Below are 22619 nucleotides of genomic sequence, written 5' to 3'. Positions count from 1 at the left end.
TAATAAGTAATTAAGAAATAATAATTTAATAAACAGATAAATAATAATTTAATAAATTAATTAATTTCAATAAATTAATATTTCTTAAGATGTTTATAATAAATTATTTTTTGTTTTACATTTTTATTTTATATTTTTGTACATATTTTTAGCATTTAAATATAGTGATATATTGTACTTTGTTATTATTCTAAATTAATTTTACAATTAATAAATCAATATTAAATACTAGAAAACCTGCTAATCGTATAAATAGAAAATATTAAAAAACGTATACAATAAAGGAACTTTTAAAAAGTTGCATCTACAATACAAATTTTTTTATTTTATCTGAAATTTTAAACAAAAATATCGGGAAGATTAGGGAATTCTCAGGAATTTTTACAAAATTTGAGTAGACACCTTGTTGATGAAATTTGTATTGCTACAGGATGTCCCTCCTAGTCCGATCGCATTGGAGCCCTGTTGTGGCAACAGAGCGGCAGTCCTGTCTCTGCTAGTCAGATTGCCAACTGGCGGCGAACCTTACACGCCAACGGGACAAAGCGCCGGTTTAGCCGTTGCGTCTGCTTTGGTGACATTAGGCAGCCAGCGTAGACCATCTCAGGAATTAACGACGAAAGAGCCGAAGAAGACGAGGAAGTCGGCCAGTCAACATCCGGACTCCACTTGTATTTAATGATAAAACGAGCAAATTGGGAAGGACGTGATTATAATGAGCCTTAGAGTTGTTTCTGTGATCTTGCCCGTGCTTAATACGGCAGGACTTTTATCTAACTCTGACAGAGTGAAAAAGTGTGGTGATGATTCAATGATCGCAATGAGATTGAAAACATACGGAGAATTTTATTCGTTGATTTTACACGTGCACTGATTGGTGAACCAAACGATTCAGCTGTTTTATTCGAAGAGTTGGCTGAACGTTTAACATTAGATATAGATATACGCGCGTTTTTCCTTATCGAGTAGAAGGAGACGTCTTTGATAGAGGAATGAATGAACTACTCCGAACATTTACGTCCGCTAATCACGGTGAGTAACACGTTTAGAATTGAGGTGCATATTCAAGTATCTTCGTTCGCCAAGAAGAGACGCCCGCATTGATTATTCGGCTAACATTCGAATTTTCTTTATAAATCTCAATTAATGATGTACAGTATTGTATATATAGATTATTAGATGATTACACATTTTTCTTGAATGATATGTTTGCTCGTGTGTGGATAAAATGGCCTCGTGCATATTTGAAAAACTTTTATCTGCTGCTTCTTTTATACGAATTCCTTCAATCATAATCCAAATGAAACGCATGTGCAGATTTAATCCTTCTAAGTCTAGAAAGTTTTTAAAAATATCTTTGACCAATATTATTTTTTACAAATCAATAAATTCAACAATAAAAATCTGCTTAAGTCTGAAAGAATAACACATTTATCATAAATTCTTGTTTTGTATATCTCAATTTTTACATTGCAGTAGATAAAAGTTTATAAATGCCATAAAAGTTATTAATAGAATCCATTAATGTTACTGAAATGATTGAATTCGAAGAAGTACAACGCTTCGACATAAGCTGTAAATAGGCTGTATTTTTGTCGATTTCGCAAACGAAAATGCAGATTAATAATGACGATCCAAACACATACAAGGTGAATGGATGTCAAAGAATTCATTATTAATGCATCTATTTGTAACGAATGTGTATAAGATTCATATTCTAAATCGATCAAGGTGAACAGAGATAATTGCAATTAAGGCAGATTTATATAAGGTACAAACCACATATTTGATCCTATATGCAATTCGCATATTAGAATATTGTGCCAAATCAGCATTTCTTTTTTATTATTATAACTGCAAATTATTTGTCGAGGCAAGCTTTAATTAACTATTGATCGGAAAGAATGAATATTTTTACTTATTTCGTTTTACTGTTCATCATTACTACTAAACATGATCACCAATTTGCAAAATTAAGATACCAAGTAAAATTAAAGATAATTTAATTAGAAGTTTTAAACATTTTGATTATATTTAAAATATTAATCTAATGGAAAAAACGTATAGTTATAAATATTTTGTTCGAGGATTCGCTTCTAATTCATGAGGCAAATAGCTGGTGCTGGTTGTTTCGCACATTGATTGCGTGACTGTCTTTCTGAGCATTTAATTAATACGTTTAAAATAATCTCACGTTTTTACATTTTTTAACAATTTGCAGACTACTGCTTGTGTTACGTTATTTTTATTCTTTTGTACATTTATTCATAATTGTATATATAGGAATGAGTAATTATATGAATAAATATCGCGTACTTCCATTTCTTACATTTAAATTTGTGCTTTTCTTAATGAGGACATAATGATTATTATCATACAATATTTAAAGAAAATACCAGTCATTATCCATAAAATTATAGAAGCCGGCACAGTCTTTTTTTTCTCGAAATTTTTGTGGTAACGTGAAAAAAGGGAGTTCTTGCCGTAAGACTTATAAATATATACATATGCGATATTTCTCTTATAAATACGTTAACCTGTGTTACGATAGTTAAGCTTCTTTTATTGTGGACGTGATGTACGTATTTATATCTACATTAATGCAACGGGCGGATGAGTAATAAATGGTTGTGATGTTATTACTCAAATTGGCATAATGTAATGCATTTTGTTTTGACATTTAATACTCATATAATTTCCTGGTCTTTATTGTTTAAAATATTAATTTATGTAAAGGCGTATGGTGGTCAAAGAGACACACACACACACACACACACACATATATATATATATATATATATATATATATATATTATAAATTAGAATCCCTCCCTTTTTAAGCGATAATGCGCATTCTATCTCAAATATATTTTTCGTACCAAAGAAAGCTCTATAGATGTGAATAAATCGTTATTGCGCACGTAGAAGACTAGATAGCACTCGACATAATCAATTATTATATAACAATTAGAAATAAAATTGTAATTACTGGCCACGTCTAAAAAAAATTGTTTTTCGTCAACGGTAATATATATATATATATATATATATATATATATATATAATTATTATTATTATTTTATATATATATATATATATAATTATTAAAAAATATATATAATTATTATTTGTTGCCGAATTTACTTTTTGATACGACCAGCTTTTGTACTCGAATAGCAGAAGAGTAGTCTTATTTAAGAGACTCGTAACTCTTCTCTTATGAGCGCCAAATATTAAACATATTTTATTGAAGTATATTTTATTATATATATATATATATATATATATATATATATTATATTATATTATATTATATTGCGAACACATATGTTTTTTACGTATAATTTGTATAAATGAGTAAACGCTTTTAATCCTTTCATTATGACAAATGCATATGTATATACAATCATCAGTTTTTATAATCAATAATTTTTGGTAGCCTGATAAATTTAGTTAAAATTTGAAGAAAATCTTTATACACCTGCATGTTAGTGTAATATCAGAAATCTTGACAATGGAAGGATTAAGATCGAAAAAAATTTCAAGATATTATTTGTTTAGAATAAATGTTTGCATCGGAAAAAAATATATTGTCATTAGAAATATCATTTAAATGCGATATTTTTATCGTTGTACATTCTTGTAATAAATTCGGTTGGATGCAATAATGTGTACCCAGTATACACTAAATGTATCTAACCGAATTCGTTATTAATATTGATTTTAAACTATAAGGACGATGTTCCACCGGCGCTCATAGTTTTTTTCGTCCCGTTCTTAGGCTACACTTGAGAGTTTTACTGTTCGGAAAATCATTCTTAGAGAATTAAATTCTCCAATAAACACTTTGTAATTGAGATTTATTCTCGATTCAACGTTAATGTCAGTATCTATTACAGAGTAAAGCTCTCAAACGAACATAGCTAACGCCACGCTTTCGATTCTATACCAGCTAGGAATTATCACTGTCGACAGTCGCTCTCGGAGGATAAAACTCTCAAGCGTATACTTTTAGTTTGGATCTTATGTTCGTCGCGTTTGTCGTATACTGTAACACTGCCAATGTAATATTCCTCCACTTTGTTTATCTTTTACAATTTGCTTCTATCTTCTATTCCCCGAGACGACGGTCGGGGCTGCCCCGCGCCGATCGATCTCTGCGACTGATAATACATGCGAATCATCGATATAATATGTATATTCCGTAATCTCTTATCTCTATCTTTCCAACGAAAATCGCGCACCATTGTTGTTCGCGATCGCGACGGGACCAGTATTATTCATTAAGAAAGAGAGTCTTTCTCTCTTTCTTAAAAGGCTTAAATAACTTTTAAAGTAGAATAATATAAAGGTCATTCGTATATTAATTTTTCTTTACTCATCTGATGCATTTAGAGAAATTGATGGAATTCATTGTTGTTTTTTTGTTGAGAAAAAATATGTTTTAAAGATGACAAATTTTTTATTTAAATTTGGTATATAATAATTTATGTCTTATTATAGATATGTGTGCATGCATACATACATATATATTGTGTGTATATATATATATATATATATGTATATATATATATAAATGTAATATACATGTATATACATCATGTATAAAATCATGTATTGTATATACATACATATACAATATACATATAAAATAAATATATATACACATGTAAAGAATAAGATGTATTCTTTTTCTGTTAATTTTGTAGTTAATTGAAGGTATATACTAGATATAATAAATTTCAACATATTTCTTAATAGACCACATTTGGAGGCAATATAAAGAGAAGAGAAACACAATATAGAACCATTATAATTTAATTGAGAAAAAATATAAATGTATAGAATAATATTTTATGCGAAGACCAGAGATATTGTTAGACCCAGTTGCTGTTAAAATATAGAAAGGAATGAATGTCGCGAGAGGTCCCATCGCGATCCATCGAATTTCTCCGAATTTCTTCTTTCGGTTTCGAAAAAGAAAGGAAGTAGCCGGAGAGATCACCTTCCTCGGGAAGGACTCAACAAAGAACATTTATAGCCTTTCTAATAGGCAAGGTCTCTAGATCCCTTAATCATAAGAAATAGAATTGAAAGGCATGTGATGATGTAACATATTTCTATGAGTACTCGAGTCATACGATCTACTTTTACGATTCTTAAGCACCAGTATGCGAGACTCGGACAAAGAGCGATAGCACTCGATGCGACTATCGAATGGGAATGCAGTGTGTTTTGGGGTGTGATTGAAGTTTAAATTTACAAAATAAGAGAGAGAGAGAGAGACTATCTTCTCTCGATTTTTCGGTAGATCGAGATCGAAAACACAGATGGACTTATGATAAAAATACTTAATCTAATTAAATAAGTACATACGATTGTATATTATACATATAGCTTGCAACAATTTTTCTAGGAACACATCAACAATCGGAAATATTTATTTTTATTCGAGCGTAAGAGCGTAAGACAAACTATTTGATAAAAGCCTGTGAGATAAAGGAATAAATGAGATAGGACGATTTAAATCTCGAAACAAGTCTTACGAGCATTTTTGAGAAACAAATAGTGGAATACAAGAATGAGTGCGCATTTATGTAACGCATAGATATTATACAATGCAAAGTCTGAGATTATCCATTTGCTCGTGGTATTATTATCATAATTGTCACTGATATTGTCGTTAAAAAAGCGAGATGTTTCAAGTGTCAAAATGGTTTCGAATTACAATATTTTCAGAAATTTCTCTCGTGGCATATTTAAAGATTTCTCTTTCATTTCTATTCACAATATATGTAGATAACAGCGTTTTTCTCGCTATTCTCAGAAAAAAAATTAAAGTCATTATTATAAAGTATTAAACTTTCTTAAATTCCGTTTTGAATACTTGAATACTTTTTTCGCAATTTACTCGATAAAGTTGCTCGAGCTTAATAACGATTGTTTTCATCTTACATATAAGCTCATTATTTATATATAACGACATATGAAAGGAATTGTTTTATTCCAAAACAACATAGGGACAAAATCACATTAAATTCATTTGTTTTAAAAACATGTACGAGAAGTCGAAGATAATCTTTGGTTTTCTTTTTGATCGAGTAATCGTTATTTTTTAGTTGAATGATTATATTTTTATAGAGAAGAGAGCATCTCTTTCGCTCATATTGTATTTTTTGGTTTGAATTTACTTTTTATTATGACAAATGTTTAGAACGGGAGCAATTCTCGAGAACGGATTTCTTCGGCTAAGCTTTTAAAATGTTAGATTATTTTTAAATTTTAAATGGTGTGAGTTGTATCTTTTTTTTAGGGAATCTCGAAGAAAGATCAGTTTTCGTTTCTTTATTTTTGATTTTTAACATAGCGAGATATAGAGAATCGCCAAAGTGTTTTAATTGAGAGAGACGTATCGCGAATGTAAAGCCTGCTTAAGATTTATCACAGGAATAATTTGCATACAGCACTTATATGATCTGTTAAATTGTAAAGTTATTAATCAATAGATTGTAGAACTTCCGATTTTTTTGTTAATTGTCAGTCTTAGTGAATTAAACTTGATAATGCTAATTAAATCGAATAATCGTTAATACAATTGATTGAGATTCGTATGATTTATATTCGATAATGGTTTTATATTGCGCACATGTATTAGATTTAATTTGAATTAATATAAATATTGTACATTGTATAGATTAGATTAGATAGTGTTTCCATTAATGGAAAAATTATCTAATAATGGAATAATGATATAAATCGGATCAACAGACACACATGCTGAACTGGAAATTTATAACTAATATTATGTTTAAATTTCTTGGAATTTGTCACTTTTTGTCACTCTGTATTCTTTTCCGTGCTGGTTTCAATTGCACGAAAAAGGATGCAAAGTGACAAATTCCAAGAAATTTAAACGTAATATTTGCTATAAATTTGCAATTCGGCACGTGTGTCTGTTAATCCGATTTATATTCTATTAAAAATGTGCGAAAGCATCGAAACTGCTCTATTGTACATTGTATATAAAACATAATGTTTATAGTTTATTTATATATTTAAATTTAAATTATTAAATTAAAAGAAAAATTTATATCTAAGTTTTAAGATAAATTTTTAAGATAAATTTTTTAAAATATATATGTTGTAACAAAATTGTATGTTGCAACCAAAGTGTCTTGATTTTAAATATTCGGATAAATACATGTGTGCGTTATATTATCGATATTTGAAACAGAAATATGTATAAATAAATTTCTGTATTAAATTCTGTATGAAAATTAAGTCGAAAAATCGATTGCGAAAAGGAGGAAACACTGCAAATATAATTTTAAAAATCGTATGTGCATTGAACAAAAAGAGCACAAATAATCGCAGCTCTATATGCATATACTTAATCATTTGATCATATATTTAGCTCTATCTAGTCTAGTTTATAAAAAATAGACGTGACTGTCTACGGAATGGAATGTTGCAATATTGGCGAGTTTTTGTGAAATGTGACGTGGAATATATATTTTGAATATGACGATATGTAATTTTTTATTTTTTAAGAGCGATTCTCGATAGTAAAATCCTTTAATGGGTATAGAGAAATAAAAGAATTATTATCAATATAAATTCCAAAATTTTATCTAAGAGCGACTGTCGATGGTAAAATTCTTCAGGTACGAAATTACTTGTAACGGATATATATGTTTATTCGACGATTTTTATTTTTTCTTTACTGACTTTATAGTAAATTCTTTATTACATATATAGAATTATCTTCAGTGAATGTGCATTCAAAAGTTTTAATCTCATAGAACGCAATTTTGTATAATAAAGAAGATTTACAACTAGATTTCTTTATTTAGATAAAATCTATTTATTTGAGAATTTTATTTTTTTTCCACAAGACAGTAAATAAAAAATAAAATATTTTTATTCACCGAGAGATATTTTGTAAAAAACTCGAGTGCACAGTCTATAAATATAAGAAATTATCTCCTTTCGAATTGTAACAAGCCAACTGCATAATTTAATTTTGTTGTCATATAATTGTAAGAATAATTTTCCATAATTAGTAATCCACGAATAAAAAATAAAATTGACATTTTTTAAATTTTGCAGAATATTTGTAATTTGTAATTATGATTTTACTAATTTATTTTTACATTTTTACATGATGCGTATCATGTATTATTTTGTCAACACAGATTAAATTTAATTTATTGCGCTATCAATTTGCTCGCGAATAATTATGATATTTAAAAATTGATTGTGTAATATACAAAGAATAGTCATGCTGTTGAAAAGTTATGATAGTAAAAAATTAGAACTAACTCGAAGTGTCAAGAGCTTTGGCGAATATTTTTTTTCTAGAAAACTCATTTTAACTAAAGCATGGAGAGAAAAAATTTTAAAAATGATGTGTGAATAGAAAGAGAAAAAGAAAAATGTGTGTGCATGTGTGTATATGTGAGAGCATGAGTAAAAGATTTAAAATTATGCCCGTATTTTTGTGCTAGAAGTTAGAATGCGTAGAAAATTACTATGAATGTTGCCGCAAGAATGAGCAGAAGAGAATGGTACATATTGTATTATATTAAATGAAACACAGATATTGTTTAAATAAAATTGATATATATAAATTCGATTATGTATACTTTATTCATTTGTCATCATCTATATCGTCTCCGAATTTATAAATGTAATATTGTGATTATTTAATTTATCTGAATTTTATCAAATATGATATTAATATATGTCATTATTCTTCTATGTATACTTTATAAAATTTAATCAGTTTATGTTTTATAAAATCCAAACTTGACCTATTTGCTTTTACTAGTTTACTTACATAAATTTATTATATTTATTACAATGTAATATTCACATGCAGTAATAAAGCTTTGAAAATTACTTGTCTGCAAGACAAGTAATGCGTTAGAGTAAAGCGAAATTATTTTTTACATAATAACATATTTTTTCTTATTTCTATTAATAGAACATAATTAAGTTTAAAAAATTTGAAATAATATATTTATTCAACTCAATTAAACAATACTTATTTAAATTTGTCTATGAATTAATGTAAAATAATTGTAAATATTTATTTAAAAAAAAAGGAACGCGCGCGTAAATATAGATATTTGAAAGAACGCGCGTATAATAACGCGCATGCGCGCGTATAATAACGCGCATGCGCGCGTATAATAACACGCATGCGCGCCGCCATTATCGACGCAGCTGTCGAGCAGCGCCGCGCAGTGCCGCGTCTCTTCTCAGTCAGAGCGTATTGTCTCCGTAGTTTCCGCATTATTTAACGTTAAAGATCGCGTCGTGCGCGTAAATGATAATCAAAAGTGTCGGAAAAAGGGTTGGACGATAATCGGGAGATATAAATTATCGCGTGCGATCATTATTCGTCGTGTTTTTTCGATATTCCGTTTCGTACGATCGCAGCAACTTGAACTTGACGGTAGGGCCCTCTCGCGAGGAGTGAAGTAGCGCGCATGAGCGGCCGCCATTTTCATCACGATCTTCGCGCGCTCGCCGCATCGCTGTGTTGACTCGGAGTCCGTCGTCCTCGTAGTTTTCGTATTATTTAACGCTTAAAATCGTGTTGCGCGCGTAAACGTTAATCGGAAATGTCGGAAAAAGTATCGGGCGATTGTCGGAAGGTATCAGTTATCGTGTGATCGTCATTTGCCGTGTGCTTTTCCGATTCGTGCGATTCGAGGCGAGTAGCAAGCGTTTTCGACGTGACTTTGGCACGATGCTCTTTCGAAGCGCAGCGTATTGTCTTCACAGTTTTCGCATTATTTAACATTTAAGATCGCGTTGTGCGCGTAAACGATAATCGGAAGCGTCGAGAAAAGTATCGGGCGAGTGTCGGAAAGTGTCACGAACAGACATTTGTTTGCGCTTTTTGCATGATCGGAGCGACACCACTTGAACAACAATCGAGAGGGGGTGGCCGTGACGAGGTGCGATATAATTCGGTAAGTATACTCGTTTATTATTTTTATACGAGGGTTTGTTTATCTAGGATCTCTATTGCGTGTGTATAATGCAGTCTCTTACTATAATAACACTTATATATAATACTTGTTAAGATAATACTTCTCGTCTTTTCATGACTAAATTACATATAGCAAAGCTAAAAATAAATTTACAAAATTTTAATCTTCTTAAAAATTTTTTGAGACATAATAATATTATGTATAATTACGATAATAAATATTACTAGATTTTTAAATAGAATATAATGTAAATTAGGATTAATCAATATTTTGAATTGTATTTTGCTATTAATATAATTTATTAATTTTTTTATTACTTTTACGAATGTTTAGGATATATTTATTTATTTTTTATCATATGCGTTCTTACTGATAATATTTGATATTTCCTAATTTACTTAATATTTTTCGATTTCTCATGATCATTGTGTAATTTATAATATATTGGATTAAATCTTTTTCTAGAGAATTATTAAAAACTAAAAAATCTTTTTAATATATTATATTATCTATAATCTGAAGGATATGCATTAATTATCAAAATTTTTCAATCATTATTTTATATATTATATTATAACAATACTATAAAATATTAATTAATATAACAAGCTAAAGAAGGTACAGAACTTCATTTTTCTCAAATTAAATTTTTTTAAACATAATTATGATAATAAATATTACTAGATATATTTTAAACAAAATTTACATAATTGAGAGTTAATCACCCTTATGGAAATTTATCACTAGTAAGTCCATAGTTAATCACTTATTTCAAGTACTTAAATTACTGATATACAGTAATTTAAATACTAGAAATAAGTGATTAATTGGATTTACTAGTGATAAATTTCCATAAGGGCAGTTCTTTAATTCTATTTTAACTTCAGGAGAAATAAATGCACGTCCTTCTACATAATACTTGCGTTTCCGAGGCAACGCACGAGCATATTTCCGAGATCTTGTCTTGTAGTCTCAGGATGTATTGTTATCGGGATTAGCCGTAGAATGCTTCATCACTGACGGCTATTAAATTGGCCTCCTTTGCGAGTATAAGCTGCTTAAAGAGCGTGATTTGTCTCGAGACGCTTGTTTGTCGAGCAAATACATGACGTGTCAGTCGTCGAGTTATTGAAGATCCAAAACATAATCCTCCGTACTCGATAATTTCCGACGAATCCTTGCGCAATATCGCGTGTTACGCCACCCTTTCCGAAACGCCGAGCACGATTTTGTCTAATCGCTGGTATAAATATATCTTATCCTCCGACGATCTCTCGTGTTACGTTATCGATTAGATTACGGATAGGCATTATTAAAACCGCAGAAGCTCTAATAGAGGTAAGTCGAGCTCACTATCGAGGTAAAAGATGCTAGGATGTTAACGAGACATACAATAACAAATTTACGATAGATAAAGGTAGAGAAAATTAACTAGAGATTAATTGGGCGTTAGACGATAGCTCTCTTTGACTTTTAATTTTTTGATCATGATATATGTATAATATTTTTATAAGTATTTCTATAATTTGTTTTTTTTTTTCAATTAAATTTTAATCGCGAAAAATGCAAAGCGTTTGATTTACCCAATTTTTGAGATTTAATCCTTGTAGAAATTTATCACTAGTAACGCTAATTAATCACTTATTTTGAATACTTAAAATACTGATATATAGTAATTTAAGTACTCGAAATAAGTGATTAAGTACTCAAAATAAATGATAAATTAGCGTTACTATAGTGATAAATTTCTATAAGGGAATAGAATCCGATTCAAACTAATTTTTATAAGTTTTTATTTTATATACATAAAGTATAATTAACAAATTAATATTTATAAAATTTGATTCTATTTGAAACATATCTAAAAGAAAAATAAATATTACGATCTTCTCCAAATAAAAAAAATTAAACATAAAATTAATATTTATATATAGTTTATTATGCACCAAATATAAGTTTGGCGAGTCCACACACACACACAATAGTAATTTTTTGAAAGAATAATTAATTTGAACGCTGTTATAATTTAAATTTTATATTTATATGTTGCAGACAATGTAAAATTCGAGAGTGCTGTTAAAAGTATTGCGTGTACAAGTGCGGGAGTGCCGTTAAAAATATCGCGCGTTATCAATTGTTAATTAATAGACTTTGATAACCCTGACAACCTGAGAGGAGTAGGAGAGGCATTGGGTATCAGCGGAGCAACCCTAGGGTATCATTATTTTTATATTAATTATCATAAATTGCATACACACTATATTAATTAGGTTTATTTATTTGAGTAATTTAAACAAGAAAGATTTTGAGAGAGAAAGATTTTTATATAAGTTGTGTAAAATTTATTTCTATTTTTTACTTATAAAATTTATTTTTAAAAATTTATAAAATTTCACATATATGTTTATATATCTACTTGTTTTATATTCTAGTATAAAATTCAGCGCGTACAATAATAATTATTTCTTGAAATATTAATTATATTTTCGGCATTTTTATAATTTGGATTTTATATTTGTATGTTACATAGATAACGTAGCATCGATATCAACAACTTCGCTGTTGCGCAATGGTGTTGGTGAGTGACAAACTTTTATTTAATTTTGTAGTAGCGAATTTGTAGAAATTGTAGATGTAGATTGTAGATTATAAATTGTAAATAAATCTATTGCCTTACAATGGATGATTCAATTTATCGCGAACAAGTCTCGTAAAATTTATTGATTAGCAAATATTAATAGAAAAAATTTTGAATATTTTACATTTAATTTTTTGTATTTACAAATAAGGGTGCAATCTTATATTACGAATTAGAGATAATTTTACCTTTTTGCGAGTGCAATTATTCGCTTTTTTTTAACTTCGAGCTAGCATTATTGTTCACTTCTCTCAGAATAAAGATATCATTTAGTTTACGATAATTTATGATGGTCCAAGAAAATATAAAGATATAGAAGGAAATAAGAAGCTACGAAAAAAAATTTGCGTCTTTGCGTAATGGTTTGATTTCTAGATTTCGGGAGTGCTGTTAAAAGTATCGCGCGTATAAGTGCGGGAGTGCTGTTAAAAGTATTGCGCGTATAAGTGCGGGAGTGCCGTTAAAAGTATCGCGCGGATTAATCGACGAACTTTGACGACCCTGACCTGAGAGGAGGAGGAGGTCTCGGAAAGGCATCGGGCGCCGGTCGGAGAACCCTAAGGTGAGTCTATCGTTATTTACATATTAATTATTATAACTCATATTAATTATAAATTTTTAAGAAATTATTGTATAAATATTTATATAAATCCTACAAAAACTTCTATTCAAATAAAATTTATTTAATTTAAAAAATTATTTTAATATACAATATTTTTTATATATAATTTATTATTATTATGCACCAAATATAAAGTTCGGTGCATCCAATAATAATTTTTTGAAATAGCAATTAATTTGAACGCTGCTATAATTTAAATTGTATATTTGTATGTTACAGACGACGTAGCTTGAACATCACTACTCCGTTATTATGCATCAGTAAGTGACTAAATTTATAAATCATAGTTGTAGATTGTAGATTGTAGATAGATTCATTATTTTATATAAAATAGATGGACTAGAATAAATTAGATCAAACTTACTTAGATTGAACTTTTGATAGATGCCTTTAATACATAATTAAAGCATATTGCATATACAAGTATAAATTAAAGTATAAATAGAGAAAAATATAACAATTTTAATTCAGATTTCATTTATTTACTTATTTGATTAATTGTACATAGTAATTACTGCGTTATATGTAAAAATAACTTTTCTTTTAATAAACATTTATTCTAATTTTTTGTAGTCTATCCATGTATGTAGTGTGACATATGAAAATTCTTTACTTCAATTGATGTAAATTAATATATTCTACAACAAAAGTTAAAATACAGATCACTTATTTGATCAGCAAAATACAAATCACTCATTCGATTAGCTGGCTAAATAAAAAATAGTTTTCAGCATAAAATTGGTAAAGTTATTTAACTTTACACTATTTGCGCAGTCAACGATAAGTGAATAAACAAAATTTAATGAACATCACAAAATCACTACTTAATCATTAAATGTGACACAATTATCTAATTTGTCTTGCTCTTATCGTGAAAACTTGCAGGTAGAATTATTTTACAATCAAATATCAGATTTTTAATGACTAATGAGAGTCTGGTCTGTGTAAATAATTCAAGAAATTGATTACAGACAATTTCGTATAAATGTCTCGGAATATCCTTACAATGCATTTTTGATAAAAATTCTGTCTTTTTATACGAACTTCATCATACTTTATTTTATTGTTCATGTCTTACTTTATATCTCACGAAATATACCATTACGTGCTATCATTTCAATAACACCATAATCGAGGAAATTTAAATTTCTTAATTACATACAATATATACAATAATATATATATATATATACTTCTGTTATTAGTAATTATGCAAATTCTTTTTAAATGTAATTGAATTAATAATTGCACCGTTCTATTTTCTCTTCATTATTTCTAGCTCTTTTATATTATTACACAAGTCGTAATATTAGAACAATTTTACGTTGATTTTCATTCAAAATTACTGGTATTTTGAAAATTAAATTAAGTACGCAAAAAAATAGACAAAGAACCAAAAGATATAAGAAGTTCGAGATAAACTAGACAACTTTGTGCAATTGTCATTCCTATTAATTGCAATTAAAAATTAAAAAATTAATATTATATATTTTTTTAATTAAACTTGTATTGTTTTAAATTTAAATTGTTTATTTGACTCAATTATATCTTCTCAATTATATAGATTAACATTAGATTAATATTATTAAAATACATGATATATAATTGAATTGCGAAGCCGTTACATCAATCGTGGAAAACATTTATACTTTGTCAGTTAAGGGTTAATTGAACAGATCATAAAGTAGCCGGTACGAAGGGTACAGTGACATTTGACGACCTAGATTTTAATTGCCAAAGTTATTCGGTTGCGTTCACATTTAGCAGCGTATCTTCGCGACCGACGACAGTCGAATGGTATTGTTATATGATAATATCGGCCACTTTAATATCTGCCAAGCTCGTTCTTGAGAGCGATATTGCATGCTACGTGTTTACGTAATATGCTATCGTTTTCGTTGCAGTAAACAGACGAGTGCCACACGTAACACACGCGTAAACGTACGAAATCTATTTAGCAATAAGGACAGGACTTTTTTGACGTGTATTTAAAAATGTTAATTAATGGAGCAACAATTCTGTTCACTTCTGTTAATTATTCTCGAATATAGGAACGTATACAAATTTTGCTAAGGTGTCGTTAAATATTCTATTAATTTTTATCTTTTACAAATATAATATCAGGACTTACTTATTGCTTTGGATGGCATTTTTCAAAATCAATAATTAAAAATAATAATATAAATATGATATTTACGTAAATAATAATATAAATATCATATACTTAAATAATAATATAAATATCATATACGTAAATAATAATATAAATATGATGTTTAACTTTATTTCTTAAATAAGCAAGGCGATATTTTTTAATACAAAATTTCGCGGAAAAAACTTTCAATTTGTACGTAAAAAAGTACTAGAATACCTTTTGATATAAATTCATTATTTGACATAAAAAGAAAAAAGCTTCTACAGTATGCATGTATATAGTGCAATCAACTCAATGAATATTTATTTATACACATTCTCAACTCAAAGTTTATATATCATTATGCAGTAATGACTGTTGAAAGACAATCAAAGATGCAATAGTGCATTAAATAATATGATGGGAAAAAATAGGACATTTTGTATGTATGTGATATATATAGAATAAACTAAATAAAGTTTCGAAAACAACTAGTAACATTTTATTTGGCTTACCTTATATATACATCAATTTAAATAATTGAAATAAAATTATTTAATTTTTTTTCCTTGAGATTCTGTGATGTTTTAAAGTTTTTACAGATTGTCTGAAAATTTTATTATTCTCGAAAAGTATATATTATAATTTAAATATAATTAATTTAATAGTTAATTTAAGCTATTATTTCAAAGAAATAAATGCTTTTTTTAAAGCCAATTTTTAATATTGTAAATGTCAATGAGATGCAAATTCAATTAGACTATTAAAAAATATCAATTTTAGCGATTTTAATTTCAAAAGTGAAATTACTTTGAAACAAGATGACACATATGTTGTATTAATTAGCTATGTAGAAACTATAATTATGTTATTATGTACACACTTAAGAAATACAAGCTAAAAATAATATATGTTTTTAGTTACGTATAAGATGACATATAATAACGTACATATATATAGGCATATTTAAAAACAATAGATAAAAAATTGGCTTTCTCGAAATAAGTCGTTTTCTTTGCAATACAGCTTAAACTGGAAATATGTTTAAACTATAATATATTTTAGGGATAGATGAAATTTCTATACAATTTTACAAAATATTTAATGAGGAGAAAATATTTTCACATATACATATACTTAGATCTGCAGATCTTTCATGTTGAAGATTATAGAAACGCGAGAGATAAATTGAAAATTTTCGTTTAACATACACACTCTCAATAGATGGATAAATCAAATCTACGAGAATTTTACGTTCATACTCCTGTGAGAAAGAAGTGCTTTCGCTCAGCTGGCAAGAAAAATGAGAGCTGTCAATCCTTTATCAACATACTAGGGAGGGAAAATGAAAATTGCTGCATCAATATAGTTTTATTAATCAACGTGAATTAGCTATACTTTCATATGCAAAAAGAATTATATGAAATAATACTATATAAAGTTATCAAATGTCAAAAATCTTTTGCTCATTTGTCGTTTCAAAAATGCGAAAAAGAAAACGTGCATATTCTTTGTGAAAAGTTCTATAGTGTATTACACTATAATAATTATTACAGAATAGTATAAGAGTATGATTTTTGCAATAAAAAATTTTTAAACTGTACGTTGTTAAAATACAAGAATTCGATTCTCGGTCCACTTGTGCCACTTGTACTCAATATTTTTTTAATATTTATACGCCATTTTAAAAATTTTACCTGAAAATTTTATATTCTCTTTAAGAAAAAATTGTTATAGGAAAAGAAGTAACGGAAACTTTATACAGAGTTTTCACAGTTGCTGCGCGATTATATTAGATTTGTTTCATCGTAACTCATAAAGAATGAAGAATATAAACTTTATTTTTTACATACCATCAGAATTCTTTCACAATGAGAAGACAAAATTTCAACAACAGTTAAGTGAACGTAAACGTGAATATAATTTCGGCGAAAAGTATAGAAATAGATCGTGTTAATCAGAGCAGGTGGTCTTTACGTTTGGTCGCGGAATTTTCATTCGCGATATTTTCCTTGGCAAACGTAGAGAAACGAATGCGAGGGAAGAAATAAAAAGAGAGCAAATTGCACTCATTCGTCTCCTCACGTTAAGCTCGAATCGTATGTCAGAATTCGATACGATCGTAAGACCGCGCGATCACGCCTGTAAGACCGATGAAGAAAAAGTGAGGAAATCGACGAAATGAAAACGCACGTTTGTACAACTATCGAGCAAAGCGTCGTTTGCAACATTCGTAAAGTAATTTTGTGCAAAACCAGAGAAATGAGAGAAATAAAACAGAGAGAAATAGAAAGAAATATATAAAGTTAAAGTTTGTGTGTGAAAACAATCACAATCAAATTCATTGTCATTGTTAATAGTCGAGAGATATAATTTTTTTTAATAGACATAAATTTTCAAATTTTTAAAAAACTTTACTTTTGGATTTAATTTATTTTAATATTCTTGAAATTTTTTAAAAATATTTATTATATTATTATACATATATTATATCATTATTATATATAGATATTATGTTTAATAACATATTTTCACAGACAGATATTTTCTAACATATTCAGACAGATATCTTCTTTTTATTTAAATTAGACTATACAATAATTAAAGAAAAAGTTCATTTGAAAATTAGAATAACTTCATTATTTTCTTATAATAATGCATTTTCGGTTCGTGATAATAATGCATTTTCGAGAGAAAATATCGTTTGTTTTTGTTTGAAAGATTATATTATAACCAATAGTAGTTATAAAAGAATTATAATTATTCACAATTATTTTAATCTTAATGAAGTATTATGATAAAGTATAGAAGTCTCGGGTGTTAGCTTAAGAAGACGAAGGAGATTCCTTTATAATTAAATTGCATTTTATATTCTATTTTAATAATCTCTCTTAAAAATATTTTCTCCAATTTAAATGTTTGAAATTAAAATATCTCATCTATGATCAATCAATAGAGTACAAAGAAAGGAATTGATCGAAATCAAAGTAAACATTTTTCGTCATAAGAAAAAAAATCTTCAAAAAGTGAAAAAATGGCTAAGGTAAACTCGACCGATCGCAAAATTGATAAAAACTGTACCATGACGCCAACCAGCTCGCTCGTTTGGAAAACGGGTGAAACGATGTAACTTTTGATATGCTGTGTTGCAAAAAGTCAAAGAGATAAAGAGGTATGAGGGAAAGAGGAAAAAGAGTATCCGTAGAAGTAAATGCACATGTATCATGATGGTGCATTATTTCGCGATGTAATTAACACACGTATCGATTTCTCCGGGTTGTAAAATTTTGCAGCTTCATTATTCGCATGTCTATATTGTGAAATAATATTGGAGAGATAAAACTGACAGAGATCGTTAACTTTATATATTCTTCACAGGAAATTCTTCATCAGAGGATCTTTAATGATCAACATTTGCGATCAAGAGATAATGTTGCATTAAATTCTCTTGTATGTGGATAAAATTATTATTTATGTTGATCATTTTAAATTTGTATATTAGGTATATATAATATGATTCAAAATAATATATTCAAAATGTGTTTTTATGAGTTAAAGCAAATAACTCTGTAATTTTAATAAATCGTGTTTTGAAAGAAAAATTCTAAATTAACGAAGAAAGTATTTACGTAAAATTACAGCAACTAATAAACATTTTGAAAATTTAGTATTAGATAATTCTGAAAATTCGAAGAACTGTTATTCTTAACTTAGCATTGTGATATAAAATTATATGAATATTACACGAATGTATCATACACGCTCTTTTGTTTAAAACTGTACAATATGCGCAAACTGCGCAAACTTTATGTATATTGAAAGCATTTTCATAGCAAAAATCAGTAAAATCCGATATACCGCACATACACGCATCACTTGTGCTTTTCGAGCTGGAATAAATCCATTGTTTCTCAGGCGCTATAAATAGAATAAATTTTTGCAACAATATATATATGCATATATATACATATATAATATTATTTTGTTATAAAAATTTATTCTGTTTATACGTAATTTATACGTAAAATTTATTCTATATACATATACGAATATGTACAATGTGATAGTTAAAATATTATATACAATACGTTTTATCTCATATTTATCTCATAAAAGTTATTACATCTAAGAGATGAGTCAGTATTATCAGTTATTTCTCTCTCTCTCTCTCTCTCTCTCTCTCTCTCTCTCTTTCTCGATTCTTTATTTTCGTATCATAACAATTATAATAGTTTTTTATTGTATCCTTAATTAAATCGTGATTAAAAAAGTTTTACTTATATATTTCCATGTATATATTTTTGTTTTGATTAATATCTGATTTCTTAATGTATATAGTAGATATGTAACACAAAATAATGTAATTTTTATAAATTTAAAATAAATTCACAAATATTTAAATCAATATTAATAAGCATACAAACAGTAATATATATGTATACATACATATATACATAACACAATTAAAAATTACAAGTATGGAATATTAATTTTTATTAGATTTTATTAATGAAACGATAGCTCTCTTCAAATTGACAAGCATTTATCGAGTTCGAGTTTTATATTGTTCAGAATTAATAGTGATCCACATTGACGTCATGGAGGTAGACTGGTAGTATAGACAAAAGACCAATTTCCTGATACGCCCGATTTTCAAATCGATCTCACTTTATGCGCATCGAAACGTGCCGTTTTCAATACCACGCAAACTGTGACCTATAACGCGAGAACGATGTCGACCTGGACATGTAGGTACTAGTTTCAGTGCGGTTCGCTCGGAGCAAGTCACCGTAAGCCGAAATAATGGTGCTGTGAGATCATCGTGAATCAGGGAAGCACTCGGCTACCTTGCGTTTTGGGATAATCCTGCTTGTTAAAGCTTGCTGTAGCAATCAATTCTACTGTGGTGATTGTGCTACCAATGGAGACATACATATAACGTTGGTTGCCTACAAAGATAACATGCTATTGTTGTTTAATTTAAACTCCTATAATTTTATCTGTTTTATATCTTGATAACACAACATATTTCCGTTATTTAAAAAAATATGTATATATTTAAAAGCACACTTAACACTTTTTACATTTTATCATTGTTGTTTCTTTATATCTGATATACATAATTCAAATTGTGAAACGTGACACTTATGAAAAAAGAAACACATATCTTAATTTATGTTAATTTAACAAACATTTTCAAAGATAACACTAATATATGTCTTATACATTATGGTACAAAACCAGAAATTTTCATAATCTACATATATTATTATATATATTTCTCCAAATTATGAAAATAAATATTCTATACTTATCTTATAATTTTTAATTTTAATTGTATTATACATATATGTATGTATATATTATATTATACTCTTGTATAATTATTAATATTGATTTAAATATTTGTGAATCTATTTTAAATTTATAAAAATTAAATTATTATGTCTATTATATATTTAAAAAATATATATTAATCAAAACACAAATATATATATGGAAATGTAAATAAAACTTCTTTATATGTATAATTGCAATTTAATTAGTGATATAATAAAGTAATTATAATTGTGACACGAAAATAAAAAATTTAATTAATACAAAGTATTTTCATCGATTTTATCGATTGCCATATTATATTATGTATCAATAAGGTTCTTGTGACGAGTATCAGTCTAAACAAATCATATTTAATTGATATATAAAAGGATTAGTATTAATTACCAATTGATACGTTCGATAATACGTTTTAATAATAATTAATTAATAGAAATGTCAATGGCCATTTATTTGTGTACGTGCTACTATTGGCACACTGTGTAACGTATTAATATATTTGTGAAAAAGTAATAACAATATAAAAATAATAAAAATATTAAACGATGAATAGATTAATTTCAACAAAATACTATTTATTGAAGTGGCTATTAAATTTTTACATTTTGAATTATTTGTAATCTAATATTAATAACATAATATTGTTATTTTAAAATTAAAACAAAATGACATATTTAAGATATAATATTATTTAAATTCCCAAAATATTGCTCTTAAAAGTATAGTACAGATAATGTTTTTATTATACATATATATTATATTAATATTTATTATATACATATATATGTATTATATTATAATATTAATATAATGTATTATATATTATAATATTAATATAATATAATATACATATATATAGCATTTTTATATAACATTATCATAGTACTATTCTGATAATTAAATTTTACATAGATTTCGATTATGTAAGACGAATTTTGAGGTCTAAATATATCATAAAGATTATGTACAACATGCATTTTTAGGACAATATCTCTCGTAAATTTAGAGGCGACTTGAAACCAAAGGAAGTTTCTTTATACATCATGTTTTTATATAACTTTTAGATTTACAAGATAAAACATCTTGCCAACTAGGTAACTCTACTTCATACTTCAAATTAAATTTTTAAAGCGGATAAACTCTTGACAGTTGCTGAAGAAGAAGTTTTGGTTATCTATTTACAATGGATTGTTTATTTAATCTGGAGCTTAATTAACGATATTTTTCTAATTTTTATAATGATATCTAATAAGTACACATACATTGGATTTGCATAGAGCTATCGGATAACTTCTCCTTTTATCCGTTTTATGTGGTTTTGTGTGCCTTATATTTTCATTCTCTTTTTTTATGATGAAAATTTTATGGTGAAAATTTTAATTATAAATCAATGAATTAAAAAAAGAGAAAGGGGAGGGAAAGAAAAAGAGAGAGAGCAGGAAGAAAACATAGAGAGAAATGACATTATGCAACAATCTTTTCTATTATAGAGAACTCGAGTTAAATTGCATGCGACGAAATAACAATGAAAATCCATCAATCGAATTACTAAAACTGAATTTTTTTCCCTCTTCTTTTATTGTTTTCTTGCAATAAGAGAATAATTACTTTGCAATATCTTATTTCAACTATAAAAGCTTTGATCCATTCAATTTACATTCTTAAATACGCGACATCTTTATAGGTTCTATTTCTAACAATTAAAAATTTTAAACACAGCCTTGCTCTAATATTATATTCTTATAAATTATATTTTTACAATATAAGAAAGAACTTATTTTCCCAAAATTATATTATCAACCTCAAAAGTACAAAACGTATCTTGATTTTATGACATCTTATTCTTAATTCCGTGAATTTACTCCGAAAAATGTCTATAACAGG

At 27.5% G+C, this 22619-nt stretch overlaps 2 protein-coding genes across 4 annotated transcripts in view; both read left to right on the top strand.

Moving 5' to 3' along the window:
• The window catches only part of dsd (attractin-like protein dsd), a 34083-nt gene extending 25450 nt beyond the window's left edge, over positions 1-8633 (top strand). For all 3 annotated transcript variants that reach the window (XM_029316508.2, XM_029316510.2, XM_029316507.2), the window contains exon 12: positions 431-8633. In XM_029316508.2, coding sequence (XP_029172341.1) covers positions 431-679 — 249 coding nt within the window. In that variant the 3' untranslated portion in view covers positions 680-8633. The remainder of the gene's footprint in view (positions 1-430) is intronic.
• Positions 8634-9269: 636 nt separating this feature from the next.
• Positions 9270-22619, top strand: part of Oamb (Octopamine receptor in mushroom bodies) — a 126732-nt gene continuing 113382 nt past the window's right edge. The window contains exons 1-5 of the mRNA XM_085487234.1: positions 9270-9983; positions 12057-12219; positions 12535-12582; positions 13018-13204; positions 13484-13524. The gene's annotated coding sequence lies outside the window, so the exon portion shown is untranslated. The remainder of the gene's footprint in view (positions 9984-12056; positions 12220-12534; positions 12583-13017; positions 13205-13483; positions 13525-22619) is intronic.

This window comes from Nylanderia fulva, unplaced genomic scaffold, assembly GCF_048542155.1.
Source record: "Nylanderia fulva isolate GAGA-0341 unplaced genomic scaffold, ASM4854215v1 Scaffold51, whole genome shotgun sequence".
NCBI classification, from domain to species: Eukaryota; Metazoa; Arthropoda; class Insecta; order Hymenoptera; family Formicidae; genus Nylanderia; species Nylanderia fulva.
The sequence above is the reverse complement of the archived record's forward strand: the minus strand, read 5'-3'. Positions and strand labels throughout refer to the sequence as shown.